This window comes from Condylura cristata, unplaced genomic scaffold (genome assembly GCF_000260355.1).
Source record: "Condylura cristata isolate star-nosed mole 26May11 unplaced genomic scaffold, ConCri1.0 scaffold00028, whole genome shotgun sequence".
Lineage (NCBI taxonomy): Eukaryota > Metazoa > Chordata > Mammalia > Eulipotyphla > Talpidae > Condylura > Condylura cristata.
The window spans coordinates 17,548,146-17,566,646 of record NW_004567129.1 but is presented as its reverse complement, the minus strand read 5'-3'; the positions used below and the strand labels follow the sequence as shown (position 1 = coordinate 17,566,646).

Below are 18,501 nucleotides of genomic sequence, written 5' to 3'. Positions count from 1 at the left end.
TGCTGGTGGGAATGCAAACTAGTACAACCACTATGGAAAACTGTTTGGAGGTTCCTCAAACTGCTAAACATGGAGCTTCCCTATGACCCAGCAACCCCACTCTTAGGTATCTAACACTGATTCAAAAAGATACCTGCATCCCCATGTTTATTGCTACTTTATTCACAATTGGAAAGACATGGAAACAGCCCAAATGCCTCAAAATGGATGACTGAATTAAAAAGATGTGGTACATATACACAATGGAATATTACTCAGCAGCCAAAAAAAAAACCACATGACTTTTGCAGCAACATTGAGGAACTGGAAAAGATCATGCTTAGTGAAATAAGCCAGAAAGAAAAGGAAAAATACCACATGGTTTCTTTCACAGCAGGAATATAATGGAACAGGCAAGAAAATAATAATAATGATGAACAGCTACATACCAGAGACATTTTGTGGGGAGGGAGTGGGGAATGGAATAAAAAACTGGGGAGAGGGAAATGCACTGGACTATGGTGATAGCACATGGGTGATTTGGTGATGGGAAGCCCAAGGGGTTTGCAATTGGGTTGGGAAATTGCCCAAATTTTTTTAAAATTTTCTTTTTTTTTTTTAAAAAAAAATCAAGGAACAACTATAAACCAGAGACATTCTATGGGAGTGAAGAGGGAAATAGGATCAAAACTGGGGCAGAAGAGCATGTGGGACTGTGGTGATGGCACATGGGAAGTCCATGGGGATTACAACTGAGATGAAAAAATATACACAATGAAAAATGATGTAAAAAATAACTAAAACATTTTAAACAGAAAAAAAAAATAAAAGACCATCCTAATAGTGAATTGCCCCAGAGTGGAGCCAGAGGCACTGGTAATTATTCCTAACCACTGACCCTTTCACAATGTAGAAGTTAATGGAATTCTAAAAAAACAGAAAGCATCAAAGTGTAAAAAGTGTTCTATTTTAAAATATTTTGTCTATATCTTTGATTTTTCTAAATTTACTGCAAAGAGAAAAATAGTAATTTTAAATGAGAGAGGAATAATAGCATTATTTTATAAATATATGATGGAAAATAATTTTATCTCTGAAATAATTCTCAGTAACGGTTTCTTTTATGGTAAGAATTTTTTTAACTACTAAAAGTATATGATTGTACACACACACACACACACACACACACACACACATATTGTCCTAAAATTAGTCTGGGCAAAAGCAGCTAGCCAGCCAAAATACTTGAAAATGAAATGATAATTTCCAATACTGGGTTTCAGCAAAGTACAAAAAATGCAGCTTTTCCTCTTGAGTCTCCTGTTCCTGATTGCACTGTTGCCAGTTAAGTGGAAGAGTGAGGTTTGCTAAATCCAGAAAGAGAACTAAAGAAAGAAGAATATTTGTACCCAAGAGAACTGACTGCGCATGGGGAGCTTATAGAGTTGTAGTAACTGAAAAGAGAAACAAGGACCAAAGGGGTTTCAGACTTGGTCCAGGAGGGAAGATGCTGAGATAGCATTGTTTTGTTTTCCCATTCTATCTCATTGAGGCCTTGAAATGCCATGATATAAACACACACCTACACTTCATTATTTTCTCCTAATGTCCTTCTTTCCTAGAAACATCTCTTAGTCTGCATCCCATCCTATTGTAAATTGGGGTAAGGAGAGTGGTTGTAGCAAGGGTAAGAGAAGTGTGAGAGTGGCTACCACTAGGAAGCATTGATTTGGGAGTGTTTAGGGAGCAATAGAAGTAGAGACTTTGGATGTCATTGTTGGTAAAGCAGGAAATGTATGAAAATGTGTGATTTAGTAAATGAACATCTATTGCCCATGGACTACAGTGTTTAATTGCCAATATTCTCAGACAGTTAAAATGGGTGTTCAGTACCCTTCCCATGGATGACTGGTAACAAACATGTTGAAGGATGAAAAGTAACAGATGTACCTTAATGGGTGAGATTCCTAGTGCTTACTAATGTACAGCTTTATAATGTCTTTTTCTTGCAGGGAATCCAGTATTTATGTTCACTTCAAGACCTGAATTTATATTATAACAACATTCCTTCATTAGTGGAGGTATCCCGCCTGCAGCCTTTAGCCTTCCTGAAAGAACTAGATTTGAGACTCAATCCTGTTGTCAGGAAAGATACAGACTATAGGCTCTTTGCTGTGTACACGCTGCAAACTCTGGAGAAACTGGGTGAGAGCCCCCTCCTCTGTTCCTTGCCCCAGAATCCTACTTTAAGCCAGTTGCCTCCTAACCTTTGGATGTTGGCCCAGAGTGTGCACTGGCAGGATACGTTTGTTTATTAGTCAATATTTATGTAACTCTTTTGTGTTGGCAGGATGTATGACGACTCCTTTTATTGTTTATTGAGTGACTATCTATGATTTTATCAGTTACTTCCAGCTTTAGTTTTCTTCAGTTGATGGTTTCACCACCACTTCCTCCCCAACAGAAAGTTTCCAGGTTGAGATTTGTTTTTCCAGGTGCCCCAGCTTTGCAACTGTATTAGCAATAGAAAACTAACACAACTTTTGGGGGCTTGATTGCAAGTCACAAAAAACATTCCTTCAAGTGAGCTGCTCCACACTTCTTTATAATTATATTGTTGGATATGCATTTCTTACTGATTCAACACTGGATTCCTTGGGAAAGTTACTGCAGAGACCCTAAGTAAAGTCTTTCAGAAAACAGTCTGTTAGTCTTAAATTTCAGTGTTAGTTTGCGTTGTTTGTTACCCAAGCTCTACTTTCCTGCAGGGGTAGTTACACCTACCAATGTGGCAGTTGTTGCTATGGTACCCCTGTAATCTCCCTGAGTTACTACTTGCTCCAGTGACAACATAATAGCATTATTTTGTGATCTGCCTCTCACAAGAGAACTGAGAATGGTCTTTAGATTTTGCTCTGTATATTTGGTTTTCTGACCCTCTATTGTTTAGTCCAAAAAAGAAACATGCTCAAACCACGGTTTTTGCCTCCAGATGATCGAACTGTACGTGAAAGTGAGAGAAAAGCTGCTAAGATGCATTTTAGTCTCTTGGGCAACAGTGAAAATTTTCTTTTAGAAGTAGAAAAAAGGTAAGAATATTGTTTCCAAATAGACATTCTTGTATGGTTAGTGTACTTAGAGGGTAGTAAATTCTTGGTTAACTTGCTTCATTTTCTAGCAGAAATATCCTCAGAATCCTCATATAAAAGTGTTTATTCAACGTGAGATTTATCTGGGATGAGAATCTGTCCCTCAGTGGGAACATTTCTGCTTTTTTTGAACTGTTTGGTTTGCTGTAGATGTTGCACATTCTACTTGCAAATCCTCTAAATTTGTTATTCAGCATTTATACATAGGGATAGAGAAATAATTTATCATTCCTGTAAGTGTTCAAAATTCCTTTGTTGAGTTATAAATCAGTATATGGCCTTTTCTTATTGAATTAGGAGAATTGTATTACTATGGCAGGGTAAATAGAAATCCATTTGGCAACAAAAAAAAAAAGAGGAAGAGGAATGCATTTCTCTCAAAAACCAAAACTATAGAAAAATATAATGAAAATTTCAAAATCTCCCATATCTTCATGCTAAGAATTAACTATTAGTAAAGTTTGGTGTACATCTTTCCAGACATCAGTGTACCTTTAGACACACTTAGATCTATTATTATAATGTATATTTTTTCTGATGATATAAACATTATTGAAAATTTGGGAAGTATAGGGGAAAAACCATAAGGAATAAAATAACTCATAATTCTGCTACCCAGCAATAAACACTATTATATTATAGTTAATATCCTTTTAGACTTAGGATTGTATATGTTTATATGTAAAAGAATACATATACAATAATTTAAAAATAAAAATATGATATTTTATAGTAATTTATTTCCTATACACACATTTTTTATTTGATATCATGAATATATATCCTAATGACATTATTCCTCACCAGAATGAGATTTTTGTTTATTGTCCTTCCCTTCCACTGGAACATAACCTCCATGAAAACAAGGACCTTGGCTCTTGTTTATTGAAGTACACCTAGAACAATGTCTGGCTCCTTTTAAGGGTTTAAGAAATGATTTGTTGAATGATGAATGAATGGAGTCAATATCTGTTGGCCTGGACTCTTCCTCCTTACTAGTGACTTTGCTCTGTGTACTCTGATTCTTTATATGCTTTATAATGTTACCTTCAAAGAGTATCTTTAGTGTCCTATTTTTTTAGTTACCTATTTTTAAAAGCAAGGTTTACTGAGGTTAATTTACATAGTATAAAACTCACCTGCTGAAAAAGAAATAAACTGTTTCTTAAAAAAATTACTTGCATACTTACCTGGCAGGGGAGATGCCATGATCACGAAGGTGTTTTCCCAAGGCGAGGCCTATCCATTGCACCTGGATGTGCTGACCCCTGCGATTTCCCCAAATGTGGGAAACTCGACTGCATAATTTGTGATAGTGGGGGGCTGTGTTCATGCTCTCCCCTGACCAAAAAAAAAAAAAATTACTTGCATATATTTAGAAAAATACTCCTGTTTTAAAAGCTTTTTGGTACCCCATTTTCCACAGAACTACAGAGATGAATTAATGTATAACTGAGTAATATTTCCAGTAAAGAAATTAATTAGCTCCCTCATTTGTTTGTTATTGTATAGTGTTTGCAGATCCAGAGGTAAAATGTTACAGTGCCAATCTTACACTAACATTTCATGAGCTCTCCAACCTTGGGTGAAGTTTGTTTTTATTTTTTTTTTAAGCCTTTTTCTGAGTAGTATTTCCCACAACCCATATAATAGAGATGATAATTAAAAATCCAGTGGGTATAAAGTGGCCTAGGGTATCTGTGCTTACTGTACTTCCCAAGATACCTATGTCAATCAAGTGCAAATACTTGAAGTATAGGGGAAAAACCATAAGGAATAAAATAACTCATAATTTTGGGGTCTGTTTTTCTAGCTAATGATTACAGTTGTCTCTGCTTTAATTCTTGCTAGCAGAATTTTCTCTTTGGTGTCCTATGAGTTTTTAATACAAAGGAAAGTAACTTACTTCCTCAATCATTCAGACCTAAGTGTTTGTCAAGAAAATATTATCTAAATTCTGTATTTTTCTGGCTTTTGTACTTACCTGAATTATACTGTCCTCATTATTCTCAGTAAAAAAAGTAGTGACTTAAAATGGCTTTAACTAAAATATTTGTGAAATTAATCTGTTCTAGAGCATTTGGGGAAAAAATCTGATCATATTTTCAAAATAGTATTTATTAGTGGTCTCTGAAGTTTTCTTTTGAGTTTAAGTAAATTACTCTGTGTAGCAGCTCTAGGGAAAAGACTGTGAAAAACTGTGTGACAGATGAGACCTCTTCATCAAAAGTCAACTCAGATGTTGAGAACAGGATTGAAACTGGTAAGTTTTTTCTTTGTGGACACAAAATAATTTAAGCATTAGTTTCAGTTTTCGTGGCCAATCTTGAACACGATGAACACAAAATAATCGAGAAATACATAGATGTGAAGAAGTTCATAGATGTGAAGAAAGCAAGCACAAAATTCAATGACTATATTTTCTCTTACTGCAAGACAAGCCCTAAGCCAGGATCCATCAAAGCACAAATCTCATTTCTATCATTAGTACATTCTGAAAATTACATTGCCCATCCCCATGGGCCTCTGAGCATTGCTAAGGTAATTGATTCTCTAGCCAGCGATTCATGACTCAGCGACAGCAATGCAGCTCCTACCCTGGACCTTTGGGGTTTCTCCACCAGAATCATTGCAGCCTTAGAAGCTTTTGTGTTTGTGCAGTTTTCCTGGAGAGTGTCTCCTGTAAGCATTGTTGGCAATACAGTGCAACTAAAGTGGACACCGACGCTCTAATGGCTGTGCTACAAGCTAGGAGAAGCAGAGAAGTTCCATGTCGTGTACCCTGTGGGATGCCCTGTGTTCCCACATCAGAGAGGTCAGATGACCTTATACTTGAGAAGACTTTCTTCTGTCTCAAAACCTGTCTTTTTTGAAAAATCTGTTGAATTACATGCAAACTTTAAAAATCAGTCCCTGAAGATTGACTGTGTAAGTTAGACATTAAGGGTTTTCAGTTTATAAAAGTTAGTATTTTATTTATTTTCCTGACTTTTATGCATGTGGGCAATTATTGATAAGTCATTTTCAAAATATTTTATGGTAAAATAAGCCACAGTGAAGTATGATTTTATTTTCTTTCATTCAAAGTCTCGGTGCATGTAAGTCATGAGAAGAACATGGACTGCTTTATTTAATTTTAAATGCATTTTTTATTTTTCAGATTTAGTGACATTGTACTATAATATATAATTTAGGAAAATATTGAAAAACAACATTTTAATCATGTGTAAGCCTCTCCTTTAAAGAGAATCCAATTTAATATTTTGAAATACAGCTTTCAGTTTGTTTTTTTAGGTACAAACATTTATATATTTATTGCCAGATACATTGAAGAATAATTTGACTGCCTTTATTTGTATGTGCTGACTTAAATTTCATTTAAGTCATATTACATAATTTCTACACACAAAGTTCCATTCCATGAAAAATGTTTTGAAGTATACAGTCTGTACTGTATACTTCAAACTGCTCTGCTAAACTGCAGGCCCATTTCTAAAGTCCTTGGAAGCAGCAGCTGTTGCCTGTTTTTCTTTAATATAAAATTTACTTTGCTGCTTTTAAACATTAGAGAGCTTTGCTTTCCTCTAAAAATTGTATTTGTTCTGGGTCCCTGAGGAGTATTGCCTGTAAGCACTGTCAGTAATCTGATATGACTAAAATGATTAGGCCATTTTAATGGGCATGCCTGAGGCTAGGAGAAAACTCTAGAGAACAGAGCTCACTATCTCAGTGTTTGAAGTAGTGCTTTCCCACTAATCATTTACAGTGGGCAAGGAGTCTCCACTATCTTGGGTCCCAAAAGTGTCCCCTTTTCTTTCCTTGTATCCATCAAATGACTTCAGACTCTTCTGTACTCCATATTTTATCTATTTCTACAGCTTTAACTTCCTCATAAATGATTCTTAAATATATTGGTTTAGCTTTAACAACCTGTACCAATTTGTCTCTGCACCAGTCCCCCATTTCTGTTGACCAATTGGAATCACCACTGCATAACTTTCTAGCTTTTCAAGCTAAATGTGTCAAAAAAACAAATGAAATCCTTTCATCTAGTCCTAAACAACTCCTAGAGTTTCATCTGTATTACCATCACTTCCCATTACTCATATAGGCTTTGATGCTGCTACTACCAGGAAGCCCAGACAAACGCTCATACTATGTATTATGATCCACAATTGATGAATCTTCCATTCCTTTTCATAGTTGTATCTTTTTAAAAAGATTTATTTATGCATACAGAACTGGGGTATAGGTCAGAGATGCAGGGGCGGTGAGAGGATTCACCATAGTCAGAGTGGGGAGCAGAACAGGCGGATCAAAGAAGTACACTGCTGAGGGGAGCAACAGGTGTGACAGGAGAGGTCTGCCACGCTATGTGGGTCATCTCTGGGGTCAGGGATCAAACTGACTGAAGCAGCTGCGGCCAGCTTGCTGTTCATTGCACCACCAGGGAGGGCCCCCGTAGTTGTATCTTAACAGACATATTAAATAGCTCAGCCAGGCCCTGGGCATCATCTCATTTAATCCTCACTATAAGTTTGAAGGTGGTTGTAATTGCCCTTGTTTTACAAGTGAGGAAACAGACCCAAAGAGGTGAAATAATTTACTCTAGTTATATAGTAAGTGGCACAGCTGGAATACAAATCCTGGTTCATTTGTCATCAAAGTCTTCTTAAATATTATACCATGCTGCCTCCCAATCTCTGCCTCTTTCCATTTTTTTGACTTTCTTGTCAGTTTAATTCTCTTCAAACTCTGTGGTGATAATTATACTTGCTCCCTTAAAAATTTTCATGATTCCCACTTATCTCTTAAATTACAGCTCCTTAATCTGCCATACAAGACTTCTGTAACCCTGACCACAAGTTCTTTCAGTCTAACCTGAAACCTTTCCTTCTGTTCTTCAACTACAACATCCATTGTTTCAGTCAAACCAAGCCACCTCCCCACGTAGTCCTTCCTCCTTCCTCTGTCCCTAAACTAATGATCCTATCCATTTTTTATGACTCAACTCAAAGTCCATGCTTTTTTAGCAGTGCTTTTTTTGGCTCCCAAACCAAAAAAATTTTTTCACCTTTTTTAGTGAAAAATTTTTTTCACTTATTTTGTAGTGTGTGCACTCTGGAAAAAAAAAATACAACCTGAATCACTTGCAGCACTCTTAGGGAAATAAGACAAACATAAAAGAGTTAAGTACCACAGTTCTAAGCAATGCATGTGAAAATGCCAAATTGATACTGGGAGATAGCGCAATGAAAACTGGCCAAGGGCAGTGCCTAAATAGTTTACCTGTACTTCTCTGAGTTCTTCACTTAAGTGTACAACTGCAAGACCATTCAGGTGCAGAGAATAGCAATAATGGGGTTTATTTAACAAAGAAAACAGAGTCACTGAGGCCACAAATAGCTGTTTACCTCACCCAAAGCAGAGTCCAGTATTTTAAAGTTCTAAATAAAAGGCATCTACAATGGCATCTCTCTGCCACTAAGGGCCAGGAGCATATGGCAGCCAGACAGGATCCAACTCACAAAGACAGTAGAAGACACAACAGGAGATGCTCACAGGAGCTGCCAGGATACGGCAGCACAGTACCAGACAAGTGACCTCGGAAGTACCAAGTACAGCAGCCACATAACCCAACAAGTGGCCACACTCACATAGCTCAGTGAGGCGCCCAGCTTCATGTCTTCACCTTCCCTTCCATGTTGAAACAGCAGCAAAACTGGGAAGTTTCAGTCCTCAGCTAACTGTAAATCCACTAAACTTTTTTCTTCTGAGGTTGGCTGCCAGAGTCTAGATGGGTGTGGGAGGGACAGGACTAGCCAGCTCTGCAATCGCTGCTTCCTAGAAAATCCCGAGTACTCCCTGAAGACTGAATCCAGGGGTTGCTTCTGCAGGCCCGTCTACTTCCTATCTTAGTCCATCCCCACTGATATTTTGTTGGTATTTTGCCTGGGGCTATTCCTTGTCACCTGCGCCACCCTCCAGGGGGCGCCACCTGTAACAGCCTTGGCTTCAGCTCCTGTTTACAAAAGGAAAGCTAAAGTCAGGGTTGTGTACCCTAATCCAGAGGTACAGCTTCTAAGTCCATGAGCAGTACAGGATCCTTTAAGTTTGTGGTTTTGTTTGAAAGCAGTTAGTAAAAACATTTAAAAGATGTAAAGGCCCAAAAAAGTTATTTTTCAATACTAGTTTACTGTTTAAAAACCGACTTTATTTTTTAGAGCTATGTAGAGCAGTTTTAGATTCACAACAAAATTGAACAGGAAATTGTTCTCTTGAACTCCCCACGTAGGCGCAGTCTTACCCCATTACCAATACTGTGCACCAAGGTACTATTTTTGCTACAGTTGAAGGAGTAGTTACACTGACACATCATTGTTAACCAAAGTTCATAGTTTGCACTAGGGTTTATTCCAGGGTTGTGTGTTCTGTGGTTTTACAGATGTGTAATGATGTGTGTCTAAGCATTTAACCATCATACAGAATAGTCTTATTGCCCTAAACTGTGCATACCTCATGATCATTTTGTCCCTTCTAATCCTTGCTAACTGATCTTTTCAATGTCATATAATAGTTTATTTTTGCATGATTTTGTGCATTTTTCCACCTCAGTAGTAATCCCCATGGGCTTCCTATCACCAAATCACCCTGTGCCATCACCATAGTCCAGTGCATTTCCCTCCCCCCACTGTTTTTAACCCCATTCCGCACTCCACCCTCGTCGCCAACATTTTGAGGTGTTATTTTTTTTTTAATTTAAATTGTGGTAAATGCACATAGCATAAAATTTACCGTAATTTTTAAAAAAGAAACCACAGCCTAAATAAGTTTACTCATTTACTCAAATTCACATACCATTTAGTAATTTTTAAGTACACAGCTCATTGGTATTAAATACATTTATAATGTGCAATCATCAGCACTATCCACCTCTTGAACACTTTGACCTGCAAAGCTGAACTGATTACACACCTTTTCCCCCTCTTCCAACACCTGGCATCCACCATGTAATTTTTTTGTCTGTTTTCACTAAGTACCACATACAGTATTTGTCATTTATGACTGGCGTATATCGCTTAAGATGATGTCCTTAAGGTTTATCTATGTTGTAGCTTCTGTCAGGATTTCCTTCCTTTTTAATAATATCCGATTGCATATATTTATACACCACATTTTGCTTATCCATTCATCTGTTGGTGAACACTGTGGCTGCCTCTGTGATTTAACTGTCAGGAATAATACTGTTATGAACGTGGGTATGCAAGTATCTCTTTGAAATTCTGCCTTAATTTCTTTGGGGCATATACCCAGAAGTGGAATTGCTAGATTATGTGATAATCTGTTCATTCTTTTAAACAACTCCTTTTGACTTTAAATAGACTCACGCCTAAAATATACTTGCCTATTGAGTGCCTTACTTTAAAATAACAACGGAAAATTCTCCATCCTCACTGGCTAATTCCTGTGTTTAGCAGTTGTGTCAATATCTTCTTTATAACTCATTGAAATCCATCCCATTTAGCCTGTTGATCCTAGTATTCTCCTGGGTTAGCTGTGATGATGTTTTGGTTGGATAAAATCACACTTGGAATAGCAGAGACCTCCCAGAATAGTTACTTAAACAAAATAGAAATTAAATTCTCTCATAAGAAATCTAAGTGGGCAGTCTACGGCTGTTGTTAGGGAAGTTGGGGGTGGGGGCAACTAGTTGTCTCTACCTCAGGAAAATGAGAACAATTCAGCAAACATAGATAAATCCACTGGATAGACCCTGTGTTAGGCATACAAGGAAGCTAGACATACAAGGAGATTATACAATGGTGTCAAATTTTCAGATACTCCTAACTCAGAGAGATTTGTCACAGCTAATTAGGTCACAGGCCGGGTTAAGAGGAAAGTTCCACTGTGGCAGAACTATGGCGGAGAGGCTAAGACCAGGGATCTGGGAAAAGATTCCATGAAGGAGACATTTAAGCTGGGCATTCAAATAGAATTTCGTGGGCATAGTTGAAGTAAGGAATTTGATGTATAGAGAATAGAAACAGCAAATATAGATGTAACAGATTAGGAAATTGATTTAATTTATGGCTATAGAGCTATGGTAATTAAAGACAAGTTGCAAAGAGGCTGTTTACTAATCATTTTTATTTATTCTTTTGAAAATGGGTAACAAAGATGTTTTTGATGGGAAGTGTGATTGAATGTGTGATTTAGAAAGAGTTTAAACTAAAAGGTTTAAACTAGATTTAGTTAGATCTAAATTATAAGATACTTGCAAAAATTACTTTCCAAGTGGGAAATTATGAAAACCTGTCTTCAAGTAGAGCGACAGTAGCAGTGTGAGTGCAAGTGAAGAAGTACAGCTGAATTCTTGAGAGTATGAGAAGAATACTTAGAGATAACATATTTAGTGTCTTATTGCAGTGTTTTGCTAGGGATACAAATTTCAGAAGAGTTAAATTTCTGAATAAAAGACATCAGATATTTAAGGAGGAAAATACAAAATTACTAAGGTTATAGACAGCCCCTTCTTGATGGGGGAAACCCTACCGATTTTCTTTCATGATTGTCCTATCTGCACAGACTGTCACATATTAATATTTCAAAACTCAGGGATTAAGTTATTTCACTGGGGGTTAGTAATTAAAGGCAATGCTTCATATTTTGGAGAGTAGTGCTAAATAGTTATTTCTACTCTTAAAAATTATCTCAATGGAATCTCAGGTATAAGGGGCGGGGCAGGCAGGCAGGAGGGTTGAGCAGAGGGAGAGCTTGAGAATGAGGATTGCCTGGCTCATCCATCCTAGGCTAAAATGCCTGGCCTTCCCCAGGTACTAATTGTGCACTGTTGCTGAAAGGGCATGGCATCAGGACATAATTCTCTATAGCTGTGGTAGACTATGAAGAGTAAAACAGCTAAAAACTGGGGGGTGTGTGGCGGGGGGCGAGTGCCTTCCCAAAGCCCAGTGACAAATCCTTCCTTGAAAGGGGTCTGGCAGTGCAACTCTGATTCAAGCCTAAGTGGATTACAAGGTTTTTGACTAGATATGTGAAACAAGACCTCATCCAGTTATGTTTACTAGTAATTGAAGTAGCCAATTACAAGTTTTTTGCTTCTGCATCAGCATTATAAGGCCACTTCAAATCTGTCATTTCAAATATCAAACAATTTTCAGTGGTAAGGAGACATTAAATTGTCCTATCACATTGGTTATATAGGTGTAAAACCCAGAACTAAACAGCAGTGTCATAGTTTATTGGGTCTAATTTATGTTTGAGGTATAAGAAAGAAAAATTCTTTCTCAGAATGCAAATTGCTGATATTTCCTGACTGTAAAATATGTTTAGTCATAATGGCAGCAGAACCAAATATCAGTTGTTCTTTTTTTTAAATATTTATTTAATTATGCATACAGAAATGGGGTACAAGGGTGGTGAGAGGATTCACTAGAGTCAGTGTGGGGAGCAGAACAGGCAGACTGACTGAAATATACTGCTAAGGGAAACAGCGGGTGGGTCATGAGAGGTGTGTGCCAAGTGTGTCAGCTCCTAGGCAGAGGATCCAACTAGCACTAAAGCGGCTGCAGCTAGCTTGGCAATGCTGCACTTTAACTGGTTGTACCACTAGGCCCTCCCTAGTGGTACAAAGATTTATTTATTTATGCAGGGTGGAGGCCAGTGGTATGGAGAGTGAGAGGATTCACCAGATACAGAGTGGGGAGCAGAACAGGTGGATCTACTGAAACACACTGTTGAGGAGAGCAGTGGGAGAAACATGAGAGGTCTGCTGAGTTGGGGATTGAATTCATGTTGCAGTGGCTGACAATAGCTTGATAGCGCTGTGTCTTTAATCCCTGCACCCACCAGGTGCAGGCCCCAGATTTTCTTTTTTAAGCAGTGAGCCTATATCTTGGATATGATACCAAAGGGATAACCACCAAAGGGAAAATAGATGAATTTGATTTCCTCTATTCAAAGAACAAAGAAAGTAAAAAATGGGAGAAATATTTACAAGTCATATATCTGACAGTGATCTAGTATCCAGTCTATACAAAGAATACTTATTCTCAGTAATAAGACGAAAAATTGACAAAGATTTTGAATAGACATTTCTCCAAAAGACACTCAGCTAACCAATAAGTCCATGAAAGATGCTATCATGAGCATCACTATTCATGATGGAACTGTAAATCAGAACTGCTTCATCCCCATTAGGATGACTAGAATAAAAAAGACAGATAAAAAGCCATGCATTGGAACAGTCATCAATGCAGGTGGGAAAAATAAAATGATACAGCTTCTTGGGAAACAGTTTGATGGTTTCTCAAAAAGTTAGACATGGAGTTACCATTTGACCTGGCAATTTGACAAGTAGGTATATAATCAAGTAGGTATATACAAGTAGGAATGAAAACCTCTGGCCATGCACACATTTGTATGGGTGTGAAAGTAGCATTATCTTTAATAGCCCAAAACCAGTCAACTGATAAATGCAGCAACAAAATATGTTATATCCACATAAGATGTATTATTCATCCATAAAAAGGAGTGAAGTACTGATAGATGCTACAATGTATATCTTAAAAACTATGCCACTTGAAAACACCCAGACACAAAAGGCCAAATGTCTTACTATTCCATTTTTATATGTGCAGAATAGGCAAGCCCAAAGAGACAAAAAGCATTTTGACAGTTGCCAGAGGCTAGAGGGGAAGAGAGAATTCAAGTGACAACTAATTTGGGGTAATGAAAATAGGCGGTGGTACGAACTTTGTGAATATACTAAAGGATATTAAACTGTACACTCTAGAAGGGTGAATTGTATGTGAGTTACATCTAAATTAAGGATCCATCTCCTCTAAAAAAGTGATTCTATAGAACTTGGTAAAACTGATGAGATTTGAGGTAAATAAGAGTTATAAACCAAGTTTATCTCTTGAGGGATTGTGTGTATAGTAATGCCAATATGAAGATGCTGGTTATGGCTGGACATGGGGGCACAGCAGATGTAGACCCAGAAGTGAAGATAATGTGTTCACTTTAGGAAATACTGACACTTTGAATATATGTGGATACCTTTTAGGGGACAGTTCAAGAAACTTAGATATCTGAACATCAAGAGAGAGATCAGAGTTAAGAGATTTAGCTTTGGGATGGTCCAGATTTAGGTGAAAGCTGAAGCCAAAGAGAAATTTGATATTCAGCAGAATCTAAATCTTGGATGTGTGCTTGAACCAAGATGTAGGGTTGAAAAAAAAAGAACTTAGGGATCTGAAAAGAACTTAAGTGCATTGGGAGTTCCAAGAAGAAATCAGGATGGAACAGGATCTTGGACAACTGTAAAGTGTGTTCTGAAAGAGAAAGGTAAGATTCACAGCTTCCACTAAGCTGAGAATTCCACTAACCATTCTCACTTTCCACTAAGAATGAGATTTAAGCCAAAAATTTCTGCTTCATTTTGGTTTTTTTCTATCTTACTATCATGGTGGAAAACAGAACATAAACCTTGAGAGCTTATGTCACTGAGAAGTGGTTCTTTCAGGTAGAAGAGCATCTTATATTGAAGAAGTAGGATAGTTCAGTCCCAAAGGGCAAGTCAGAAAAAGGAAGCATTTTAGAACCCCCAAGTGGACTGATGAACTAGGTTTTCAAAACATTGGTTTTACATACTCCATATTTTCAGTTGCACCCGCTTATGGTAGCTTTTTGTTGCCAGAGCCCAAAGATGAGACCTGGCAGAAGGCCAGGCCAATGGTTTTGAAATTCTCTTAATTTATACACAATCCTTTTGGGGGAAAAAAACCTCCCTCAACAAAACGATCTCGTTTTCATCCAAGTTCCCCCAGGAGACCCCAAATCCCAGATTACTAATTGTAATAACTACAATTAGTAAGTATTGATCAAGAATATGCAAAAACTTTTGTATAGTTGTTACTAATATAAATCACAACTTGCTCTTTGTGATAACAGTTTCCAGGGTGGGTTAGACTAGAAATCACTTTCGTTTTTCCTTTTTAAAGTTTTTCTAATTATAGACAAAAAACAAGCAGAAACCCACTGAGAATTCAGGGTTCTTTTCTATGAAGTAGGTCCTCAATTGTCTTTCTCTTACAAATGAAGAAATCAAGGCAGAGGAGGCTGGTTTGAAATGATGAGTCATTGTTGACTACTGTTTAGAGCCTTGGAGACATATGATGTCAGGAGTCTATTCCAAGCCATCTTCCCGCGGTAGCTGAAGATTATTGAATTGGTGTCAAAGGTCATTATTTATTCATTTAGGAAATGTGCAAAATATTTGCCTTCCTCTTAATTTCTATTGAGTACTTCATAATTTATGAAGTCATTTTATATCCATTACCTCGTTTTAACCTCACCTCAGTCCTAAGAAGTAGGCAGGGTTAGGTTTTATTATCACTGTTTACAAATGAAGTGAGAGATTCAAAGAGGTTAAGCAATTTGTTCAAGTTCACATGGATCCAAGTGGTAGCACTAGAACTAGCTCTCAGTCCTGTGATTCCTCTTGCAGTGTATTTCCATAAGATATATTGCCTTTGAAGTCTGGTCAGTGCTTCATTGTGTGCCTTTTCTTTTAACACAGACTCAAACAAAGGACTTTTTATTCCCCTTCCCGGCCGGGAAATAAAGGATTCCTTAACCAGTATTTCTGCAACGCAGGGCAACGGTATGCCAGAGCAGAAATTAGACACTTTTTCACTGGGTACACAGGTAATATATTCATTTTCCTATTGATTTGTTGACTAGTCAATGAATAATGCTAATTATTCAGTAGAACTCAATTATTTGTGAAGGTCTAGGAAAACTTGTTTGTTGAAGGTATTTTGGATGCTTTAAAGGGAAAGAGCAGGGCAGGATATTAATTTCAATCTCCCCTTTTCTTCTCCTTTACTAACTTTTTATCAACTGTAGAATATTTATACATATTATCTTAGCATGTTTTATGCAATTTTATATGTTGACCTTAAAGCGGGGCTACAAACTTCATAGTTCTGGGCTGGATTTAAAATTTCTCCTCTTTATCCAAGACCTCCATCTCCTATTACCTTGCTTCTTACATTTTCTCTCTACCTGTTAATTGCTGAATCTTAATCTCAGGGATGGCTTTTCCAATGCTGTCTCTTCATTACAACACTAAAAAAGTTAAGGTAGAAAGACAGCAAAGAAGTTGTGAGCAATGGGAAAGTAGAGAACATGCAATATGGGAAGATTAAAAATAAGTTTTTAGTGAGAAAAGATAGGTGGGAGCTACTACTTACCACACAAGACGTATATGTGTGAATATAATGCAGAAAGAAGAGTTGACTACTTTATATTTAACTTCTCCTTTTGTTGGCATTTTCTTTGGTAAATTATGAGCAATACATTTGCTGAAAATAAGCAGAGTGAGAAAGAAAAGATGCCAAGGTTCTGATTTTCCAGTTTGGATAATTAATACTGTCCTAGTAAAAAGTTAGTAAGACTTTTTCAGTTTGAGTATGCAACACTTCCTTTTATAAAAAGACAACTTATCACTTAGTTGATTTCTTTGTTTTGGGCGTTTCTACTTGGGTGACTTAGAAACTACCTCAGTTACCATTTTTTAAAATCTTGTTTTAAAGGAAATGGAGACAAAGGGTGCTTTAATCTATAATTAATTAAATAGGACTTTTTAGATTAATGAAAAAAGCCCTACCTCCAAGTGATTTCTTGAAGTGAGAGAAAAAGGAAATTGAATAGCATGCTGTGTATCCTCTTAGTTTAAGAAATAAGGAAGTGGGATAACTTTCTCTAAATAACTACTGAAAAAATACTGAATGCTTGAAGTTTTTTTTTTTTAAAGTCCTAGATGGCTTTCTATTTGGTGTCAACCCTTGCTTGATTATGTCTCAGATTAATTTTCAGTCTATTAAAACTAGTTGCTCCTATGCTGAGCTTTGCCAAAGTTAAATTAATTATGGGAGTTCTTTAAACAGGAAAAAAAATAGCTGGAAAAAATATTACATTAAATGAATAAGCCAAAAGATGAAAGGCAAATTTTGGATAGTTTCATTATATGTGTAATGTGCAGAAACTAAACAGGGCCTCCCTGTTGGCACAGGGGTTAAGTCTCAAGCTGTCAAACTCTGGCCAGCCACTGCAGCATGAGTTCCATCCCCAGCCAGGGAATTGACCCACATGGCCCAGCAGACCTCTCCTGTCTCACCCGCTGCTCTCCTCAGCAGTGTATATTAGTGTAAATCCACCTGTTCTTCTCCCTACTCTGTCTCTGGTGAATCCTCTCACCCCCTACACCTCTGGTCTACACCCCAGTTCTCATATGCATAAATAAATACATCTTTTAAAAAAAAAATAAACAAGGGCCAGACAAAGCTAAACCCAAAACCAACCATAGAAACCTAACTAAAATTGAGACTTCCAGTAGGAGAGTTGGGGGGTAGAGTGTAGAAAGAGCCCAGAGGAATATAAAGGAGACACTGGGTGCCTTGATGTGGTGGGTGTGTTGAATGTGAACCTAGACCTCTGAGTTACACAGTAGTTTAAGCCCAGGTTAATTCAACGGAAAGAGGAAAGTGGCACTATCTAATTTCTTTGTTGAGCTTGTCAAAGTAGAGAAAATACAGTATTTCACTGCTTCATTTGTCCTTTACCAGCTGCAGCTATTATGTATTTTCAAGGAACCTTCTTACAAGTCCTTGAAAGTAGCACTAAAATGTCTTTGTACTGTGGCTGTCTTAAAATAGACTTAAACTTTGACCTTTGCTAGAAGGTCTCTTTCCCTAGTTTGCAGGGATGAAAACTATTAGAAAAACATTCTGAACCTCTGGTCTAGTAAGTTCACATCTGAACACCCATTGATTCCCTTTCCCTAAACTTTAAAAATTTCTTTTAGATGGAAGAAGTAACAAGAAGAGAGATACCAAATGAGAATCACCAGGAAGATGGTAAATATTTTGCTCCCTGAGTATTTTTCTCCCCACTAATTAATGAAATTTAGATGTGAAGAGAAGATGGAGATGTCTCAGCCTGGACCTCTGTATATGATGGACTGACTATTACCTGTCTTCGTGGAGGACTGCCTTGGATGCTACCTACGTGATGCCCTTCTGGTTGAAGAATGCATAACCTGGCTTCCTCTCTTCTTCACTTTTTATCTTGGCTGTCTATTTTCTGTTCCTTTTCTTAACTTTTTTGCCGTCTTTCGGATTTATTATGCTATCATCCCTCATTTCTCCCCCCCCCCACTAGCTTATAAGGTATACATTGTTTCTATACTTTTATTATTGTTCCCCAAACTGTGTATACCCTTACCATATACGATTTTAAAATTAGTAACTTAATTCTTCTTATGGATAGTTCAAAACCTTATTTCACT

The 18,501-nt window shown here is 37.2% G+C and overlaps 1 protein-coding gene across 3 annotated transcripts in view; it reads left to right on the top strand.

Annotated features, from left to right (window-relative positions):
• The window catches only part of LRRC36 (leucine rich repeat containing 36), a 52,009-nt gene that overhangs the window by 16,123 nt on the left and 17,385 nt on the right, over positions 1-18,501 (top strand). For all 3 annotated transcript variants that reach the window (XM_012730439.1, XM_012730440.1, XM_012730441.1), the window contains exons 3-7: positions 1,992-2,184; positions 2,972-3,068; positions 5,300-5,391; positions 15,730-15,857; positions 18,019-18,070. In XM_012730439.1, coding sequence (XP_012585893.1) covers positions 1,992-2,184; positions 2,972-3,068; positions 5,300-5,391; positions 15,730-15,857; positions 18,019-18,070 — 562 coding nt within the window. The remainder of the gene's footprint in view (positions 1-1,991; positions 2,185-2,971; positions 3,069-5,299; positions 5,392-15,729; positions 15,858-18,018; positions 18,071-18,501) is intronic.